General features: G+C 43.1%; 1 protein-coding gene across 22 annotated transcripts in view; it reads right to left on the minus strand.

The window, feature by feature from the left end:
* The window catches only part of DOCK3 (dedicator of cytokinesis 3), a 291232-nt gene that overhangs the window by 252770 nt on the left and 17123 nt on the right, over nt 1-21339 (minus strand). For all 22 annotated transcript variants that reach the window (XM_078385476.1, XM_078385471.1, XM_078385469.1 and 19 more), the window contains exons 2-3: nt 11892-11975; nt 1511-1551 (exon numbers count right to left, since the gene is read on the minus strand). In XM_078385476.1, the coding sequence (XP_078241602.1) occupies nt 1511-1551; nt 11892-11975 (125 nt within the window). The remainder of the gene's footprint in view (nt 1-1510; nt 1552-11891; nt 11976-21339) is intronic.

A 21339-nucleotide genomic window follows, 5' to 3' on the forward strand; every position in this document is an offset into this window, starting at 1 on the left:
CTGTATAGGGCTTTATAGTTAATGACTGACACTTTGAATTGGGCCCAGAAATGGACCGGCAGCCAGTGCAGTTCTTATAACAGGTGTATTATATGCTCCATGTAGCTGGCCCCAATCAGTAGTCTGGCTGTAGAGTTTTGCACCAGCTGAAGTTTCTGAACCATCTTCAAAGGCAGCCCCACATAGAGCACGTTACAGTAATCCAAATGAATCTTACACAAACACCAACAGAATTCTGGCCAGTATTTATTAAAATTCAGAAAAAAGGTAGCATGGTGTTATGTTACTTAGTGTGTTTCCACTGTACATTATCAGTTTTTATCATTCTATTCTAGTTACTACATTACTATGCTGCATTTGAATATCTCCTGAATTAGAAATTTGAAGACACTGACCACAAAATTTTGCACTTAAGGTCTTTCACTCCAACAACCTTCTATCTTCTTCTTATAACATGGACTGTAATAGAACATTCTAGTTTTCTCAAGCCATAATATCATTTTTCAAAAATATCTGAACAATGATTTATGCAATCCCTTCAACCCAGAATTTTTAAGGGCAGTTTGATAGTTCTAGTTTGCAGTTCTAGTTTGGAACAGCCACTCAGACTACAGTACTTTCTGAGTTCAGATGCTTGGGCAAACTGTGGTTTTACATCAAGATTTAAAATGACATTTACACAACTATCAATTATTTAAACAATGAAATAAAACAATCATTGTAAGGGGGAGGGAAAGATTCCAAAAGCAATATGAACAAATCAGTAATGGCACAGAAAAGCTTTTTTTATCAGTCCAAGCCTGTAGTCAGCAAAATCACATCCAGAATACAAAGCAATAACACACTTCCCCATTTTTGGGTTTGAGATTATAAAAGCATGTGTATTCAGTCACAAAGTTGATGCTAAAGTTCTGTCTCACTAAGATAGAATGATAAAGTTGGAACGAGCCTATAAGGCTATTGAGTCCAATCCCCTGTTCAGTGCAGGAAAACAAACACAAGGAATACAATAAAGTATTTGCAAGACAACACTGACTGTCAGTTTGCTTTCAAGCACAATATTGTGGCTGGTGTCAGCATATCTGAAAGACTGCTTCCTCCCATATGTACTTGACTCAGTTTGAGATTCTTAGCAGAGACCTTACTGCCCCATCATCTTGTGTGGATCAGTTGGTAATACATGAGACAGAATTCTCTATAGCAGCTTCAGAGAACTCTCCATCTCATGTTGATATTGCAGTGGGCAGTTATGACTGCTCTGTTTCAAATGGCCTTCAGTCTCTAAGACTGCTCTCTAAAAAGCAAGTTTTTAGCAAACAATTGGATCTGTGGGATAATGAGCTTTAAAAATGTTTTAGTCTGTTTTTTTAAATGTCTTAAATCTTTAAAAAATATTTTAATATATTGTATATCTCTTCGGAAGCCCTGCTTAGCAGAAAACAATTATATGTTTTATAAAATAATTTTTTTTAGAAATATTGATTTTCTTAAAAGAAGAATCTGGACTCACTTTTATGTTGGGTTTCTTTATTGAAAATCCTCTGTACCATCCTGAAATACAACAAAATTCATACAATTAGAAGACATGTATACTTTTTACAATGACAATACACCATTAACAATTAAGAACGTTGTATCCCTACCCAATTACAACTAGAAGGGATTCAAATTGTATCCTGGCAATGTCTCTAATTAGAATTCTGAGACTGGAGAAGGGAAGAGAAGACCAGACTAGTTGGTCTTAGCACATCTGAAAAGATATGCCCTCAAACAGGTTTATGGGTTTGTCTTGATATATCAAATATCAGGATGATTAATACAAGAGCCAATCTTAAAACACTGACATTATAATTTTGTTTGTTTGTTTGTTTATTTGATTTGATTTGATTTGATTTGTATCCCACCCATCTGGTCTATAGGACCACTCTAGGCGGCTTCCAATATAACATAAAACAATAAAATAACACAAAAATATTACATAATCATCAAATAACAAATTCAATACAAAGGCAGAATAAAAAACAGATAAAGGAAGAATAAAAAATCAAGTATTGATGGGAGGGAAGGCCTGGATGTACAGCCATGTTTTTATTTGGCTTTTAAAGGTGCCCAGCGTGGGGGCCACGCGAATCTCTGGAGGGAGGTTGTTCCAGAGGTGAGGAGCCACCGCCAAGAAGGCCCGATTTCGTGTCTTTTCCTTCCGGATCTTTCTCAGCGTCAGGCTCCTCAGCCTCACCTTCTGACTTGCATGGGTGAACCAGGTAGACCTTAGTGGGAGCAGGCATTCCACCAAATATCGAAGTCCTAAACCATTTAGGGCCTTATAAGCAAGCATTAAAACTTTGAAGTCGATGCAAAAACAAATGGGCAGCCAGTGCAGCATGGCCAGAATAGGAGAAATATGCTGGTATTTTCTCGCTCCACTAAGTAGTCTGGCCGCGGCATTCTGCACCACCTGAAGTTTCCGCATCAGCCTCAAAGGCAGCCACATGTAGAGTGTGTTACAGTGGTCTAATCTTGAGATTACGAGTGCATCCACCAAGGTGGTGAGCGCCCCCGTGTCGAGATAGGGCCGCAGCCGGGCAATCCGCCAAAGGTGGAAAAAGGCAGTGCAGACTACCGACACCACCTGAGTTCCCATGGTGAGTGTCAGGTCCAGATGTACCCCCAAGCAGCGGACCCCGCTCTTCGCAGCCAGGGTCACCCCCCAAACCTGAGTCACCCAAGCCGCCAACCACGGGCCACCCACCCTCAGAACTTCTGTCCTGTCAGGATTCAGCCTCAGCCCATTTTCCTGCATCCACTGCAGTATGGTCTCAAGGCAGTGCTGAAGGGACAGGACGGCATCACCTGCAGTTGGTGAAAAGGAGATATAGAGCTGGATGTCATCAGCATATTGATGACACGATGCCCCACACCCCCTGATGACCCTACCCAGGGGCCTCATATAGACGTTAAACAGCACTGGGGAGATAATCGATCCCTGTGGAACCCCACAGTTGAGACTCCACGGGACCGAAACACTCTCCCCAAGCTGTACTCTCTGGGGGCAGTCCTCCAAGAAGGAACGGAGCCAGGCAAGCGCCGAGCCACCAATTCCCAACTCAGAGAGACTCCCCAGGAGGATACCGTGACCGACGGTATTGAAGGCCGCTGAGATGTTGAGGAGGACCAACAAAAACATTTTACCCCTGTCAGCCTCCCTCAACAGGTCATCATACAGGGCGACCAATGCCATCTCTGTACCGTGGCACAGCCTGAAGCCCGACTGAAACGGATCCAGGGCATCTGTTTCATCCAAGTGGGCATGAAGCTGGTTGGCCACCACCCTCTCGACCACTTTGCTCATGAAAGAAACATTGGCAACGGGCCTATAATTGCCAATTTCGTCCGCCGCCATATTAGGTTTCTTTCTTATGGGCCTAATGAATGTCTCCTTGAGGGCAGATGGAACCTGCCCTCAAGGAAAGACCTATTTATTATTGCCGTGGCCCATTCTGTTGTTATCGGCCTGGCTGCTTTGATTAGCCAGGCCAGGCAAGGATCAAGGGAGGAGGTGGTGGCCCGACAGCGATCAAGCACCTTGTCCACAGTATCAGGCGTCACCGGCTGAAAGGAATCGAAAGTTACCGGGCAAGACGGAGCGCTGGACATCTCAGCTCGACTCACTGTATAAGATACCGAATATATGACTACCCGAAGCACATCATAAAGTATCTGATGGAAAATAGGATGAATAATTCCACAGCCAAGATCTTGTCTCATAAGTCAAATGTTTTGCCAATTATGAAAGAATGTGTTGTAATCCTAGAGAGCTAAAGCTGGCTGCCTAAAAGTATAAAAGGGCCAGGTTTTAAGGACATTGTTGAACTTTGGTATATGTCACAGATAGTTGGCACTGCAAAGTTCACATCACTGTGGGCTTCTGAAAGACAGGGGACTCAACAGGTCTGGCGCTATGCAAGGAGCTCCCATTGACAGAGTGGGTCTTCAGGTCAAATCTTTGCTCTATGGTATCCTTGCTATATTGGGTTTATTAGTTTCTTTTCCATTATTATTCTGCACTCATTTCATTGTAGATTTTCTTTTAATAAACTTTTATAACCTCGTCCCATTGGTTTGCTCACTGACTCTCAAATCCAGAAAGAATCTCTTAACCTTGGTAAGGCAGCCTGTGAATAGGTGATGACATCACCAGTAGGGGCAGATTTTCAGTCATTTAAGACTTTCTCCTATGTCTCATAGCTTGTCTGACTTGCAAGTAATGTTTCACAGAAGTAATCTTTTGAACTGTATTGTCTGATCTAACTGGATTTGTTGGTACAGTACTTGTATTCTTTCTAATCCTTTGGAATGCTGTAATGGGCACCATTAATTAAGTCACAGTAGGAAAAGGCATTGAGAATTACGGAGGCACCACTACCATGGCAGAGTCTGAAGTACCCACTGGAGGCAACATAGTTGTTTCATTCTAGGTATTTGTTAGAGTGGATGTAAAAAAAATCCTCTTCTATCTAAATGTTCCATTTCAATAAATTGTATTCCAAACTGCCCTTCTTCCAAAATAAGAATGTTGCTTCCTTATTGGAAAACGTAATGAGCAACAAGCAATATTGTTATTTTCAACAAATTACTTCCACAGTCTGACTGTTCCATCAAAAAGGCCTTTCCCGAACACCTCACTATTTAAGAAAGTTGAGAATAAATGGACAAAATATAAAAATTTTGACAAAACAATATGATAGCCACAAAGAAAAAGAGGTGCATGCAATGCACAGTGGAAAGGACACCAAAAAGCCATGACAGCTCAATTATAGCAAAGACGTCTGTCTGTTTTATGATACAATGCTATATAGGTTTGCCCAGAAATAGATCCTGGTGAACTTCTGTAGTTTATTAAGCACTGTATTTAAGCATTTGAATTCTGCTCTTCAGCCAACAACTCTCCCAGAATGTCTTACATAAAATAAGTGAAACAATAATAGAATACTGAACAACTGACCACTTAAAAGTGGTGACAATGATGATTGTTCACTTTTTCTTCCTCCTCAGATGATTTGATCATAATGGTCTCTGTGAGGAGAGGATTAGTCATGTCTCTCCATGGAGAAATTGTATCAGACAGAGCAAATGACAGAAGCGGTATGATCTGGTGGCTCAATAGGCTTTATTTCTGAGTAGACATGTCTAGGGTTGTTCTGCATCAGTACCTGTAATCTCAGAAGACTGTATTTGGGATGCCTTAATGCAGTTTCTCCTGTAACTTATTAAACCTACGCTAGGGAGTAAAGCAGGATAACCTTGTCATGTCAAATTATCTGGGGGCTTTTTCCTTGCAAAGATAACAGAAGTGTTGGTAGAAGACTAGACCAACAATGGGGCTCGGAACCAATTTATCCTTTAAGGAAGATTCAGTGAAGCCAACAATTTCTGAAGTGTCAGTAGCAGAAGTTCGGCAAACTACTTTGAGAAAAAAAGACAATTCAGGGTTCCAGATTTTAATATTTTTCTTGCAGGTCAGCACCTACAGTATATCACAGAAGTGAGTATACCTCTTCACATTTCATAAATATTTTAGTATATCTTTTCATGTGACAACACTGAAGAAATGACACTTGGCTACAATGTAAAGCAGTGAGTATACAGCTTGTATAACAGTGTAAATGTGCTGTCCCCTCAAAATAACGCAACACACAGCCATTGACGTCTAAACCTCTGGCAACAAAAGTGAGTACACCCCTGACAATGTCCAAATTGGGCCCAAGTAGCCATTTTCTCTCCCTGGTGTCATGAGACGAAATGTTGTCACAAGTCTCAGGTGTGAAGGGGAAGCAGGTGTTATCACTTTCACTCTCTCAGACTGGTCACTGGAAGTTCCACATGGCACCTCATGGTAATGAACTATCTGAGGATCTGGAAAAATGAATTGTTGCTCTACATAAAGATGGCCTAGGATATAAGAAGATTGCCAAAATCCTGAATCTGAGCTGCAGCAGGGTGGCCAAGGCCATACAGCGGTTTAACAGGACAGGTTTCACTCAGAACAGGCCTGGCCATGGTCAACCAAAGAAGCTGAGTGCCTGTGCTGTGTCATATCCAGAGGTTGGCTTTGGGAAATAAGAAATATGAGTCCTGCCAGCATTGCTGCAGAGGTTGAAGGGCTGGGGGAGGGGTCAGCCTGTCAGTACTCAGACCATACGCTGCACACTGCATCAAATTGGTCTCCAGGGCTGTTGTCTCAGAAGGAACCCTCTTCTGAAGATGATGCCCGAATACCGTTTGCTGCAGACAAGCATACTAAGGATATGGATTTCTGGAACCATGTCCTGTGGTCCGATGAGACCAAGATAAACTTATTTGGTTCAGATGGTATCAAGCGTGTGTGGAAGCAATCAGGTGAGGAGTACAAAGACAAGTGTATTGTACCTACAGGTAAGCATGGTGGTGGGAGTGTCATGGTCTGGGGCTGCATGAGTGCTGCCGGCACTGGGGAACTACCGTCCATTGAGGGAACCATGAATGCCAACATATACTGTGACATACTGAAGCAGAGTATGATCCCCTCCCTTTGTAGACTGTATTCCAACATGATAACGACCCCAAACACACCTCCAAAATGACCACTGCCTTGCTAAAGAAACTAAAGAAGCTGAGGGTAAAGGTGATGAATTGGCCAAGCATGTCTCCAGACCTAAACGCTATTCAGCATCTGTGGGGCATCCTGAAATGGAAGGTGGAGGGGCACAAAGTCTCTAACACCCACCGGCTCTGTGATGTCATCATGGAGGAGTGGAAGAGGACTCCAGTGGAAACCTGTGAAGCTCTGGTGAGCTCTATGCCCAAGAGGGTTAAGGAAGTGCTGGAAAATAATGGTGGCCATACAAAATATTGACACTTTGTGCCCAATTTGGACATTATCACTTAGAGGTGTACTCATTTTGTTGCCAGAGGTTTAGACATTAATGGCTGTGTGTTGCGTTATTTTGAGGGGACAGCACATTTACACTGTTATACAAGCTGTATACTCACTGCTTTACATTGTAGCCAAGTGTCATTTCTTCAGTGTTTTCACGTGAAAAGACATACTAAAATATTTATGAAATGTGAGTGGGTATACTAAATTCTGAGATATACTGTAGGTGCTGACCTGCAAGAAAAATATTAAAATCTGGAACCCTGGGGTGGCGGAAATATTACTCTTTACTATTCCAATATTGTTCCATGTTGCTTATTGGCTGAAATCCTCCTGACGGAGCTGTGCAGTTGTAAATAATGGTGACATAATTAGCCATACAGTGGACCCTTGACTTACAGACGGCTTGACTTACAGACTTTTTGAGTTACAGACTTCTCTGGCCGCAAAATGTAGGTTTGACTTGCAGCCTGAGAATTGACTTACAGACCAGAAAAAAAACCAAAACGGAACAAAAACGGCCAGTTACGGGATTAATCGGTTTTCAATGCACTGTAGGTCAATGGAGACTTGACCTACAGACTTTTTGACTTGAGAACCGCCTTCCAATATGGATTAAGTTCTCAAGTCAAGACCCCACTGGTATATGTTAATCTTTAAAGTTTCCTATTCCTTCCCTTAAGTTTCAAGGCTCCCATTTAACCTGCTGAGGACTTTGGAAGCATCAGTACAGGAGGGAGCCTTTATTATCTGAAAATCACTGCTGATGATTATCATAATACTAGCAGTGAGTCCAGTGTCCATAATTTTTGGACTGTAAAGGCTCCCTCCGCATCCTTTGGTTCCCAAAGGCTTCTCCATGTCAAAAAGGACCCCCAGGGACCTTCAAAACCTGAGTAGAGGAGAGGAAACTTTAAAGATAAAAAATCTGTAGCTGATGACATTAATGCTAATTACAACCATGGAGTTCCACAACAGGACTTCAGTCATTGTGTTGAAGGAAATATATGGCTAAATTTATATATCTCTAGAATGTAAGGGATACCCAATAGGGTATAGTGTATAGAGTGATGGATTAGGACTCAGGAGAACTGGGATCGAATCCTCGCTTAGCTATGGAAACTCAATGGAGGTGTGGAACTGGTAAAACCACTCCTTTAATATTTCACTTATTTTGAAAGCACTATTAGGGATGCTACAAATTGGTTCTGATTTGACAACACATAACAACAACAGAATGCAAGTAGTGTAACAAATAATCAAATATTTAAGTATGGAAGCCCAGGCAAGCAAGAAAAACCCTTCACAATTTATGAACTGGTTCAAAGATTATATCAGAATCATTCTTACACATTTATCTATAAAAATTTATGATCTAACAATTTCTAAATAAAATCAAATTAATTTCTAATTATCCTGAATTGCTAAAATTCAGTCCCTTAAACCCAACTGCAACTGTGATTCTTGCTCTGCTCTTTATGCAACCTGTTTCATCTACTTTGAACAAACTGAGATTCCCACATATGAAGGATCAACAGAATAAGGTAAGAATATGAAAATAAAGACATTCAAATATGTCTACTCTGATTTCCTAAAACTATAATAACAAACCTAACAATACACTGAAAAGGCAATTTACAGTGCAAGCCAATGCATATTTACTAAGTTGCAAGTTAACTCAGTTGCTATCTTTATATTGCAATGTTTCCCATCTAAGTCACAAAAGTTCAACATACAAGTTATGAATGTAAACATTGCTTTTTTATTACAAATATTATACATTATACATCAACAGAATACTCATAAGAATATATGGAAATAAGCTGCTGATAGTAGCAATACATATTAAATGCAAGGAGATGCTCAAACTAATTTAAAGATAATTCTGGCCAGTCTTATAACAAATCTTTACTAGACACCATTATCATAAGATACTGGGGTCAGAGTTCAAATATTTCTAGACAGATGGTTAATAAACATGCTGACCCCTTTTCTGGCTGACCCCTTTCTGAACGGATTACTACCAATAATGCTCTAGTCATGCTTACAGAAAGTGGGTCAGACTAGGTTTTACTATGCATTTGAATAATCATGGTTCCTGAACAATTCATTAAAACATGCATTCTGAAACTGTGGGGTACACACCACCTGAAGGAAGGATAGTCACCTCCAGCAAGGCACAACAGAGTTGGCATTTTTGCTGGAAAGCAAGAAGCTATACCAGTTGGCATTTACTGAACAAAGGGATGTTCAGACGGATACAAACTGACTCTGAAAGGGTACGAACAAAGAACCTCACCACTACAAGTCTAATCTACTAGCCAAAAAGCAAAAAATAAGATTATCTCCTTGTGCATTGGCCCTGTCATATCTTCATCTTTCTTCTCCACCTGACTGGATAGAGGCAAAGAACAGAAGAATAGAACACAGTCATCTAACATTACAATCATCACAGCTGCACTACTAAATGAATGCAGTAGTAGAGCCAAGGAACCCTCATAGTTTAAAAACATAAACATCTGCTACATTCTGGCTGCAAGAAGCTTTTACTCTGCTCTTTCCCCTCTTATTGCAAAACAGATCAAACAGCTGCATGTATAGCAGTAGTGCTCCTGGGGAAAAGATATTAATAGATCTTGATTATGATTATTTATTTAAGAGTACGTCCCACTGAATTCAACAGGGTTTTCTCTCTAGGAAGTGTGCATAAGGCTACAATCGCTATGCTCAACGAAACTAAAAAACCCACTGAAACGCATTAAACTTGGTTTAATCCGTTCCAATGGGCCCGAAACTCACCGTTGAGCGATGCTTCCCTATGGCCGGCAGCCATTTTCGCGCCTTCCCCTCGCGGCCATTTCGGGGCTTCAGGCGGCCATTTTGGAGCCGCCAAACACCTGATCCGCGGGTTGCAAAGCGAAGGTCGGTAAGCGAAAGGTTTAGGGCCTCAGTACTTGGTGGAACGCCTACTCCCACCAAGATCTACCCGTATCACTCGTGCGAGCCAGGAGGTGAGGCTGAGGAGCCTAACGCTGAGGGAGGCCCGGAAGGAAAAGACAAGAAATTGGGTCTTCTCGGCGGTGGCTCCTCGCCTCTGGAATAACCTTCCTCCTGAGATTCGTGTAGCTCACTCGCTGGGTATCTTTAAAAATCAGCTAAAAACATGGATGTTTCGGCAGGCCTTCCCCCCCAGTTAATTCCTGATGTCCCTCTTTTTCCTCCCCCCTATTGTTTGCCCCTATTTTGTCAACATGTTTTTATTATGTAAAAACCGTTTTATATATATTTTCATTGTGTATTTCTATGTTGTAAGCCGCCTAGAGTGGTCTTAACCGACTTGATAGGTGGGATATAAATAAATAAATGAATAAATAAATGAATGAATAAATACTTCTCCAACAAGAAAAACAAGTGCCAATAGTTCTGGAACCCCCAATAGTTGCAAGTCATCTTTTAAAATAAGTTGCTCTCCCCACATACAACATTTAACATCAAAAAATTAAAAGTGTTTGGAAGATGAAGGGGACTTCACTACATTTTTTATTTCATTTTTTTCATATTTTCTGGATTTTTAAAATGTAGTCCATGCAGCTCATGGAGGCACCTAATTTGCCTATCTCTGTCAGAGCTATGGTGGTGGCAGACATGCAGGTACACATCTTCTATTATTCAGGAGTCTCCTACCAGACTGAAGAAGCTACCGTATTTTTTGCTCCATAAGACTCACCTTTCCATAAGATGCACCAAATTTTTAGGAGAAGAAAACAGGAAAAAAATAATCTGCTTTCTTCTCCTAAAATTTGGTGAGCCTTATGGAGAGGCCCATCTTATGGAACACAACCTAGGGTTTTAGGGTCCTAGGGTGTGTTCCAGGACCCTTTGGAGACTCCCCCTGTCCCCCCCGGGGGCCAGAGGGGGTGAAATTGCCACCTTCTGGGACTCTTCTGAAGCTTCCCAAGCCTCAGAAGAGCCCCCAAAGGTGGTGGTTTCGCCCCCTCTGGCCCCCAGGGGAGGCAGGGTCAGTCTCCAAAGGGTCCTAGGGTGTGTTCCAGGACCCTTTGGAGACTCACCCTGCCTTCCCTGGGGGGCCAGAGGAGGCAAAATCGCCACCTTTTGGGGCTCTTTTGAGGCTTGGGAAGCTTCAGAAGAGCCACAAAAGGTGGCGATTTCACCCCCGCTGGCCCCGTGGGGGTGGGGGGAGCGTCGGAAGGGCCCTGGAAGGCTCACTCGGCCCTTCCGACGCTCCCCCCACCCCCCATGGGGCCGGCGCAGGCGAAATCGGCAGCTTCCAGGACCTTTTCTGAGCCTTTCCAGGCTCAGAAAAGGTGCTGGAAGCTCCCGATTTTGCCCCCGCTGGCCCCGTGGGGGGTGGGGGAGCGTCGGAAGGGTCCTGGAAGGCTCACTCTGACCCTTCTGACACTCCCCCCACCCCCCCACGGGGCCGGCGCGGGCGAAATAGGGAGCTTCCGGGACATTTTCTGAGCCTTTCCAGGCTCAGAAAAGGTCCTTGAAGCTCCCGATTTCGCCTGCGCCAGCCCCGTGGGGGTGGGGGGAGCGTCGGAAGGGTCCTGGAAGGCTCACTCGGACCCTTGGAAGGCTCCCCCCCACGGGGCTGGGGGGGCAAAACACCACCTTCGCTCCATAAGACACACAGGCTTTCTACCCCACTTCTTATAGAGCGTCTTATAGAGCGAAAAATACGGTATTTGGATGAGTAGCGAAATGTTTCAACCTAGTAAGAAAGAAGTCCAGTTGCCATGACTCAACTTCCAGATAATCTCACCTGGATGACTGAGAATCTTCACAAACTTTATTTTATTATTGTCGACATACATACACTCACAATGCCAACTTGCTAGCAGACAGCGTTAGATTGGGTAAGAGGGAAAGAAGTGCAGGGAGCAGAAACAGAGTCCAAGGCATTTAAGACATAGAGCATTAAAACTAAACAACTGTATTTTCAATACTTAGTACTCACCTTCACATTTTTCCAGGATCTGGACAGTTTCTCCTAGTTCTAGAACCAAGCCTTGTTGCACAGACCCTCGGAAGCTGCATATAACTAGGTGTAAATAACATATTTAAAGATTAGATGCTGAATTTTTTAGCAGAGTTCTTAGATCTTACATTTCAAAAATAGTGGCTATATTCCTATATAAAAGCTCTCTTAAAATATATTAATTGAGTGTCGTGTTCCACTTTTGTTTCAACTTCATGTTTTTTAAAGAAGACTTTATTAATTTAAGATGACACATCTCCCCACAAAATAACTAATAATTTAATATAATATAGGCATGCATTTTAAGAAGTGTTGGGGAAGTACAAATTAAGCATCACCTACAAAAACTAGTATTTGAATCAGTTACTGAATTTGACTACAACTTTGTATTCTGCTTTTTTAAATATTTGTTTTGAATAGGATATGTGGCCAAAATTTAACACACATGAAAGATACCTTTATCAGTTAAATTATCTGATTGTGTATAAGCAACACCAAGTGGAAGTCAATCTTCACTCTTTCTGTAGTTAGAAACTACCGAACTACACTTATGAAAGACTGAAAATACTACATGTTAAAATATTACACAAGACTTTTGCTAAATAAGCCACTGAAATAGTCAACAAAAATGCATGTGATAATTGTGTTAATATTTTTTTTAAAAAAATACATGTTTGGCATATGCCACAGGTCATACTGTTTTGATAGCACTAGCATATATGGAAAGCCTACATGTCTCAACCTTCCTTTTAATTTCTAATAGATTTAAATTAAACTGCATGAAAACAAACGGAAATAGATGATAATTAATTTTCTCCTTTACTGAATTAAGAACCATCAATAACGCTGTGAACTACCCAGAGAGCGTGTGCATTATGGGGCAGTATACAAGCTGAATGAATGAATGAATGAAATCCCAACACTTGCAGTTAGAGATGGGCACAAACTGCCAGTTTGTGGTTCATCCCAGCTCGTTTACTGCTGCAACAGGTCTTCAGAGGTTTGCCTCTACCTCACCCCTGCTGGAAGGCACCCACTTGGAGGCAGCATCCCGACTTCCCTGCCCTGCCTTCTCCAGGTGCTGACTCGAAGTGGATGCCTGCCAGCAGGGGTGAGGCACTAAACCACCAAACACCTATTGCGGTGGTAAATGAACCAGGCCAAAGTGCCGAACTAGAGGTTTGTGCCCATCGCTACTTGAAATGTCTAAGGTCCCTTCAGACAATATTCCAAACTATGATCTGGAGCACCACAAATGAGAGAAATTACAGGATCTTCCTTCTCTCACTTCTATCACAGGGCTTCAGTATTAGTTACATATTCAGTGCTAATTAAATTACAGGTCACACATGCCTCCCAAATTAGAGTTGGAAAACAGTAGTCTAGAGTTCAAATAGTAATTTTTTTGTTGCATCTGTCAAATGGGAGAACTTGTGGTAAATTGACGTTTACGATTAGTCCAAACAAAATAGAACTCAGCATTTGTAACATTATAGGACAGCATACAAATGTTCTAATCTCCTTGTAACTGTAGGGTAGAAAGAGGAGGAAAGGGGAGGTAAATGCCTGAACACTTACATTACACTGAATAGTGAGTTAGCACTGCATCTGAATTTATTTATTTATTTATTTATTTAATTTATACCCCGCCTATCTGGCCCACCAGACCAGCAAGTTACAGTAGTCTTCTAGAGTAACTTTTCTTAACAAAGGTTAAGGTACAGAATATGCTTGCACTCTGCTCCATTCATGTGTGCCCTTCTACCAGTTTTGTTGGCTCTGCCATCCTGATTCACTTCTATTTCACCAACCTCTGTTATGACCACACTTTCCCCAGTCCCTGAAATCAGGATGAAAACCAGAATAAAAAGCTGACATTATATCCTCTTTCGGACCATGAATTCATTAAACTGCACAAACAGTGATTATATTATACAATGGTGCCTCGCATAACGATTGCATCGTATAACAATGAAATCGCTTTGCGATGAAGATTTTGCGATTGCTTTTGCGATCGCTTTACGATGTTCCCTATGGGGGTATTTCGCTTTACGATGATCGGTTCCCTGCTTGGGTAACCGATCATGGCAAAGCAATTCTTTTTAAACAACTAACCGCACGCAAGCAAGCCTTTTTAAACAGCTGATCGGCGCCGCACTTCCCCCCCCAGAGCTCCTGCTTAAATAGCGGCGGTGCTCCGGCTTGGCATCTCAGGAGGGAGGGAAGGAGGGGTGAAGGGCCTGGCCCCGATCCCCGTGCGCACCCCTGGGGCACCGAGCCAGAGAGCAGTTGTGGCGGGGGGGAGGGGCTGCAAAGAAGGAGGCGCCCGCTGGACAGGGATCAGGGCGGCAGCAGCTGGATGGGGGGGCGGCGCGCCAGAGACCCCCTCCTCGCCCCGCCAAGGAGACCGGGCATCTGGGGTTGGCTGGTTGGTGGCGCGCCCCTTCCCGCCTTGGAGGCAGCCGCCCAGGCGGGAAGGGGATCTCTTTGCAAGCCTTTTTTAAACCTGCAGCCTCCGAGCCCTTCTCTCGCGGCTCCCCTTGGTGCTCCTGGGCATTATAAGTGTTAAGAGAACCGAGCCTTGCCTGCTAGAGAGGCCAGAAAGGAGAAGGCCCTTACAATGCCTCCTTTCCGGCCTCTCTAGCAGGCAAGGCTCGGTTCTCTTAACCCTTACAATGCCCAGGATCACCACGGGTGGAGCCAGCCTGGGAGACAACTGGCCTCCTTGGGCCGTGAGCAGCGAGAGGAGGGCTCGGAGGCTGCATGTTGGAGTGGGATGGAGGAAAGAGTCCCGGGGAATCCCTTCCAAGGGGAGGAGAAGGAGGTGGTGAAGCTGCGGGGTGGGGATGGGGGTGGGAGAGAGCGGGGAAGGTAGGGGGGTGCCAGAAAGGTGGGGGAAAAGGGGACGCAGGGCTCCTCTCAGAGTTGCTCCAGGACAGTGGGGGGAGGCGTTTGCATTGTTCTGCCTCCCTCGACGAAGCATGCCATCTCTCTCTCTCTCTTTCTCTCTCACACACACACGCACACACACACACACACACACACACACACTGGCAGACACACACGAGCATCCGCTCGCACCTCTGAAATGGCACGCCAGAAATCCGGCTTTGTTTTTCCCGGAGCCCCCCCCCCCATGTGCTGATCTTGTCCCTGTGACTCTTCAAGGGTGGGGGGGAAGGCAGAGGAGGGAGTGCTGGGCTGGGGAGTAGGGCCTAGTGGGGAGAACACGGCTGCTTTCATGCTGCGGGGCTGCCGGAGGAGGGTCGGTTTGTTACCAAAAAAAAACTTTAAAAAAGGCTTGCAAAGAGATCCCCTTCTCACCCAGGCGGTGCGGTTTCAAAATGGCTGCCCTCTATTTTCTGGGACGGATTCAGGCAGCGAAAATGCCCATGCTATGGAGTATCTTCGCTGAACGGTGAATTTGAAGCCCATAGAAACGCATTAATCGCATTTTAATGCATTTCTATGGGCTTTTTTGTTCCGTATAGCGACGAATCCGTATAGCGACGATTTTTTGGAACGGATTATCGTCGCTATACGGGGCACCACTGTACAGTGGTGCCTCGTATAATGAGTGCACCGTTGAACGATGAATCCGCATTGCGATGCGGATTTCCCCATCGCTAATGCGAGGGCAGGCTCGCATTACAATGGGAGAACAGCTGTTCTGCGGCTCCAAAATGGCCGCCGGAACACAAAAAATGGGTGCCGGTACACCCAAGATGGCCGCCGGAACAAAAAAATGGCCACTGGCACACCCAAGATGGCCGCCGGAACCAAAAAATGGCCACCGGAACACCCAAGATGGCCACCAGAACAAAAAAGGCCACTGGTACACCCAAGATGGCCACCAGAACACAAAAAATGGGCACCGGTACACCCAAAATGGCCGCCGGGACGCTCAAAATGGCTGCCGGTACACTCAAGATGGCCGCCGGAACAAGGGAAAACATTGGAGAACGGTGAGTTTTGGGCCCATTTGGAACGCATTAAACAAAGTTTAATTGGGGTTTTTGATCCGTTTTACGATGTTTTCCCATAGCAAAGGTTAATCCGGAACGGATTAACCTGGTTATGCGGGGCACCACTGTATCTTCTTTTCAGATGTCTAGAATTGAAGAGTGAAGAAAGAAATAATCTCAATTCCACAGATTTACTTTAAACAGGACTGCACTGTAGAGGCTCCAGAGGTAGCATATGAGTGGATTTCAAGTTTGCCTTAAAGTCCCTGAGATTTGAAGCTTGCCTTGAAGTCATAAGAACATAAGAATATAAAAGGAGCCCTACTGGATCAGGCCAAGGGCCCATCTAGTCCAGCTTCCTATATCTCACAGTGGCCCCACCAGATGCCTCTGGGAGCACACAAGGCAACTAGAGACCTGTCTCCTGATACCCCTCCCCTGCATCTGGCATTTGGAAGTACCTTCCTTCTAAGCCTGAAGATTATACAATCCCCATCATGGTTTGTAACCTGCGATGGACTTTACAGGAATCTGAATGTGACGATCGTCCACGTCACTCATGCTATTCATATTCATGAGCTGATTTGCATGAACCTATGAGAGGACTAGAGAGGCAGAGGCAGCAGCTACATGAGGCATGGTGGGAGAAGCAAGAGCTAGATAGGGCTGGTTTGTCAGAGAGAGAGGGAACAGATACTAAGAGAGATAGAGCTGGTTAGGAAAATAGGAAGGGAAGGTGGTAATGATATAGCAAGAGAAAAGAAGTACGTACTGAGAGAACTGTTGATGATTTGCTTATGTATAATGTTTATCTGTGAAACTTTTGTTATTATTCAATCTGCTTCACTTCAACAAATAAGTTCTGTTTCTGTTCACAAGTCAAGTGTTTGGACAAACATCATTTATATTGTGGATTGAAGTAATCCACTGGTGGCAGCGAGAAGGAAACGGGATGGAACCCTTTGTGAGGAAGAAACAAGCAGGGGTCACGAGGGGAAATGCCACACTGTCCAATTCCCTTTTAAAGGCATCTAGGCCAGAGGCCGTCACCACATCCTGTGGTGAAAAGTTCCACAGACTAACAACATACTGGGTAAAGAAAAAAAAATGTCCTTCCAACACACAATTTTAGTGGATGTCCCCTTCTTGTAGTATTGCATCAGAGGAAAAAGAGCTTCCCTCTATCCACCTTATCCACCCCCTGCATAATTTTATACATCTCAATCACGTTCCCCTTCAGGTTCTTTTTCTCTAGACTAAAGAGCCCCAAACACTCTCGCCTTTCCTCATAAGGGAGGTACCTCTGTCCAGTCATCATTTTAGTCGCTCTCTTCTGCACTTTTTCCAGTTCCACTATGTCTTTTTTGAGGTGCAGCGACCAGAACTGTACGCAATACTCCAGGTGCGGCCTTACCAGTGTTTTGTACAATGGCATTAGAATGTTTTATTTTCAATCCCCTTTTTAATGACCCCTAGCATGGAATTGGCCTTCTTCACTGCCGCACACACTGAGTTGACACTTTCATCGAGCTGTCCACCAGCACACCAAGATCTCTTTCCTGATCCGTCACAGACAGCTCAGAACCCATCACCTGATAAAGTTTTGATTTTTTTGGCCCAATGTGCATCACTTTACATTTTCTTATACTGAAACACAGTTGCTATTTTGCCGCCAATTCTCCCAGTTTGGAGAGATTCTTCTGGTCTTCACCACCCAGAAAAGTTTTGTGTCATCTGCAAACTTGGCCACCTCACTGCTTATCCCTGGACAGATCCTTGGGGCATACCACTTTTCACCTGTTTCCACTGTGAAAACTGCCCATTGACACTTACCCTCTGTTTCCTGGTTCTCAACCAATTCTCAGTCCATAAGAGGACCTGCCCTTTTATCCCCTGACTGTGGAGTTTTCTCAGCAGCCTTCGGTGAGTGACCACATCAAATGTCTTCTGAAAATCCAGTCCCTGAGGCTTCTGAATTTTGATTTGGCAGGCTAGGTGCTCCTTCCCGGCTACCCTGCCAAAATCTCTAAATTCAGAAGAATCAAAAGCATATTTGTGCAATGAATAATTCCTCCCTACACTGCAACAAATCCCAGCTCATGAACAGAAAAGAGAACAAATTAATAAATCCCTCTAAATACACTATAGAGTAAGAAGGAATATCTTATTAAAATTATTTAAACATGCATGAGTTGTCATTTCAGTCCAATTCTCAAGACTACTTTCTCTAGTGAAATCCCAATTAAGCATTTTAAAGGGTGTGGGTGGGATCATATCATGCTAATTTTTTACCAAGCACTATAAAACTGACATTCATTCATTTAGTAAGATATAACAATTGTACCTCATTCCTAAGTAATGGAAAATAGTTAATCAGTTATATAATGAGTTGTCTTCTAGGAATTTTTCTATGCACATAGCATCTTTCTATAAGGAATTATTGATATAAAACACCTAGAGGCCATAGAAAAGGAAATAATGACAGGCTTATTCACCCATAAAAAACAGTCCTGAGCTCCAAGGCATAGTCTCCAATCAACTGCATTAGAATTCCTTAACAGATGCAACCATCCAAAAGATCAAATCATGCACGACTGCCTGTCTTCCATTATAATCATATCCATCACTATTAGCATCATGATTTCATTGTATTAACTGACACAACGTAAATTCAAGAGAAATTCTATAAAACTTTCTTCTCCACTGTATTCTAAACCCACAACACAAAATTGTGATTAAACGTATAATGTTTTTTGATCTCCATATTGAGAAAACCATCAGAATTTGGATTCCAGCCACTACATTCCTAAATCATCCAGCAGCCAGCTATCTTTCTATGTGTTGTTATGCCAAGCCTATATCCTTTGCCTTGCAATAGAGATGGGTCCTTCACCTACACACAAATTTACAGGAAATATCACAAAAAGCATATAAAAATAGCACTAGATAATAAGGGCCTGTGACTTTTGCAGTGCTGTGCCAAAATATTCTTTCATGAGAATTTTTACAATTCTTATCCAATATGACAGAAATGACAACTCCTTTGAAAGGTGAAATTTTGAAGAAATTCTTATGGGTGAAATTCAAGGTACTTGTGCTTACTTTATACATGAGGTAACTGAAGACTGTGTGCAATATGTGTACAGTATATAGATTCCTGAATGAAGCAGATTATCTAGACCCATGTCAGTTTGGCTTCAGGCCCAACTATGGAACAGAGAAACCTTTAGTCACCTTGCTAGATAACCTACCCCAGGAACTAGACATGAGGGGTGAGCCCCTTTTGGTTTTGCTGGACCTCTCAGCAGCATTCAATACCATTGACCATGGTATCCTTCTGATCCATCTCTCTGGGATAAGACCTGAAGGCACTGTTTTACAGTGGCTCTAGTCCTTCCTGCAGGACAGAACTCAGAAAGTGGTACTTATTTGATGACTTGGAAGTTGGTTCTGTTTTGTCTTCTGTGCTATTTAAAATACAGTATGCATGAAACTACAGGGAGATGTTGTCCAGAGTTTTGGGGTTTAGTATCACCAGTATGATGATAATAGCCAACTCTATCTCTCCTTTCAATCCATTCAAAGGAAGCTGTCTTAGTTTTAAACTGGTATCTGATATCAGTAATGGTCAGGATGAGGGCAAACAAACTAAAACTTAATCCAGACAAGACAGAGGCACTCCTGGTCAATCAAAGGACAGAAGATAAAATAGGGATGCAATCTGTGCTGGGTGGGGTTACGTGGCCCCTCAAAACTGAAGTCTATAGCTTGGGTGTGTTCCTGTATTCATCCCCAGCCTGGATGCCCAGATTTCAGTGGTGGGAACAAGTGCATTTGCACAGTCAGAGCTGATGCACCAGCTGTGCCCATTCCTTGTTTGGTTTGGCTATAGTGAAGTGTAACTTAATTACACCCAGCTAAGATCACTGTAACACACTCTGAGTGGGGCTACCTTTCAAGACGGTACAGAAACTTCAGCTGGTTCAAAAAGCAGCAACCAGACGGCTTACTGGGGGCAGTTGTAGACAGTATATATCACCCTTGTTACAACAACTGCATTGACTACCAATTTCCAGGTCCAATTAAAAGTCCTGGTAATTACCTATAAAGCCTTATACTGTTTGGGTCCAGGCTATGCAAAGGACTGTATCTCCCCATACGATCCTTCCTGATCCCTGCAGGAATGTTTGATGGAGACATGAGAGAGGGCCTTTTCTGTGGCTGCTCTCCCTCAGGAAGACTAGGCTGGCCCACTGCCATTTATCCTTCTGTTGACAGCTGAAGACCCACCTCTTCACACAGACTTTTAATAATCATAACCAATTCCCTGAATGCTGTTTTTTAGCTGAGTAAGTTTGTTTTTAAAGTTTTAAATGTTTTAATCATTTAATCAGTCATTTTACTATTATAGTTTAGTTGTTTAATATATAATTTACTGTGATTTTTTTTAACATTGTGACCCACTTTGAATCCCCTCATTGGAAGGTGGCCTATAAATAGGACAACTAACTAACTAACTAACTAACTAACTAACTAACTAACTAACTAACTAACTAACTAACTAACTAACTAACTAACTAACTAACTAACTAACTAACTAACTAACTAACTAAGGCGTTTACAACGTGGCCCATGCTTGTTTCAAACACAGATCTCACACTACATATCCCAACACGTCCTTTATCACACTGCCACCAGTTCATCTCTTTACCAACTATATTTCCTATGAAAGACTGAGGTCCATTCAGTACTTAACTTTGAAATAAGAACAGGTTTATTGTTACAAGTTGTTTCAGGTATACAGTGGTGCCTTACGTACAAACGTCCCAACATACAACCATTTCGAGTTATGACCAGCTCCGGCCGCAAAATTCTGCTTCAACTTGTGGTCAGAGTTCCAGTTATGAACAGAAAAAGGCAGGGGAAAAAAGTCAGGGAATTCAAATTGCTAACTGTTGGTAGGTGAAGAGGCTGCTTCTTTGTAGCTCTCTCGCCCCAATGGTTAGAGTGAGTGTGATTGGAGGAGATTTCGGACTGTCTGGTAAAGTAAGGTGCTGCTTTCTGCTTTTTAAAAACTGTTTTGGGTGAGTTTTGCAGTGTGGTTTTGGACTGGGTAGTGGGATTATGTTTCTATGAGGTGACGAGTCTTGGGGGGTTTGTTTGGTTGGTTGGTTTTTTCCCCCATTTCCAATGGGTCTTTGGTGGGTTGTTTGATTTTTGGGTTTTTCCCCCCATTTCCGATGGGTCCTGCATGGTTTCCTTGCTTTCTGCTTTGGTTTCTTTGCATTTCCGATGGGTCTTGCACGGTTTGTTTGCTTTCTGCTTTGCTGTTTTTGCATTTCCGATGAGTCTTCCACGGTTTGCTTGCTTTCGGCTTTGCTTTTTTTTTTTTTTTTTTTTTTTTGCATTTCCGATGGGTCTTGCACAGTTTGTTTGCTTTTCTATTCTCTCCCCCTCCCCTT

The sequence above is a fragment of the Pogona vitticeps genome, chromosome 2 (genome assembly GCF_051106095.1).
Source record: "Pogona vitticeps strain Pit_001003342236 chromosome 2, PviZW2.1, whole genome shotgun sequence".
Classification (NCBI taxonomy): domain Eukaryota; kingdom Metazoa; phylum Chordata; class Lepidosauria; order Squamata; family Agamidae; genus Pogona; species Pogona vitticeps.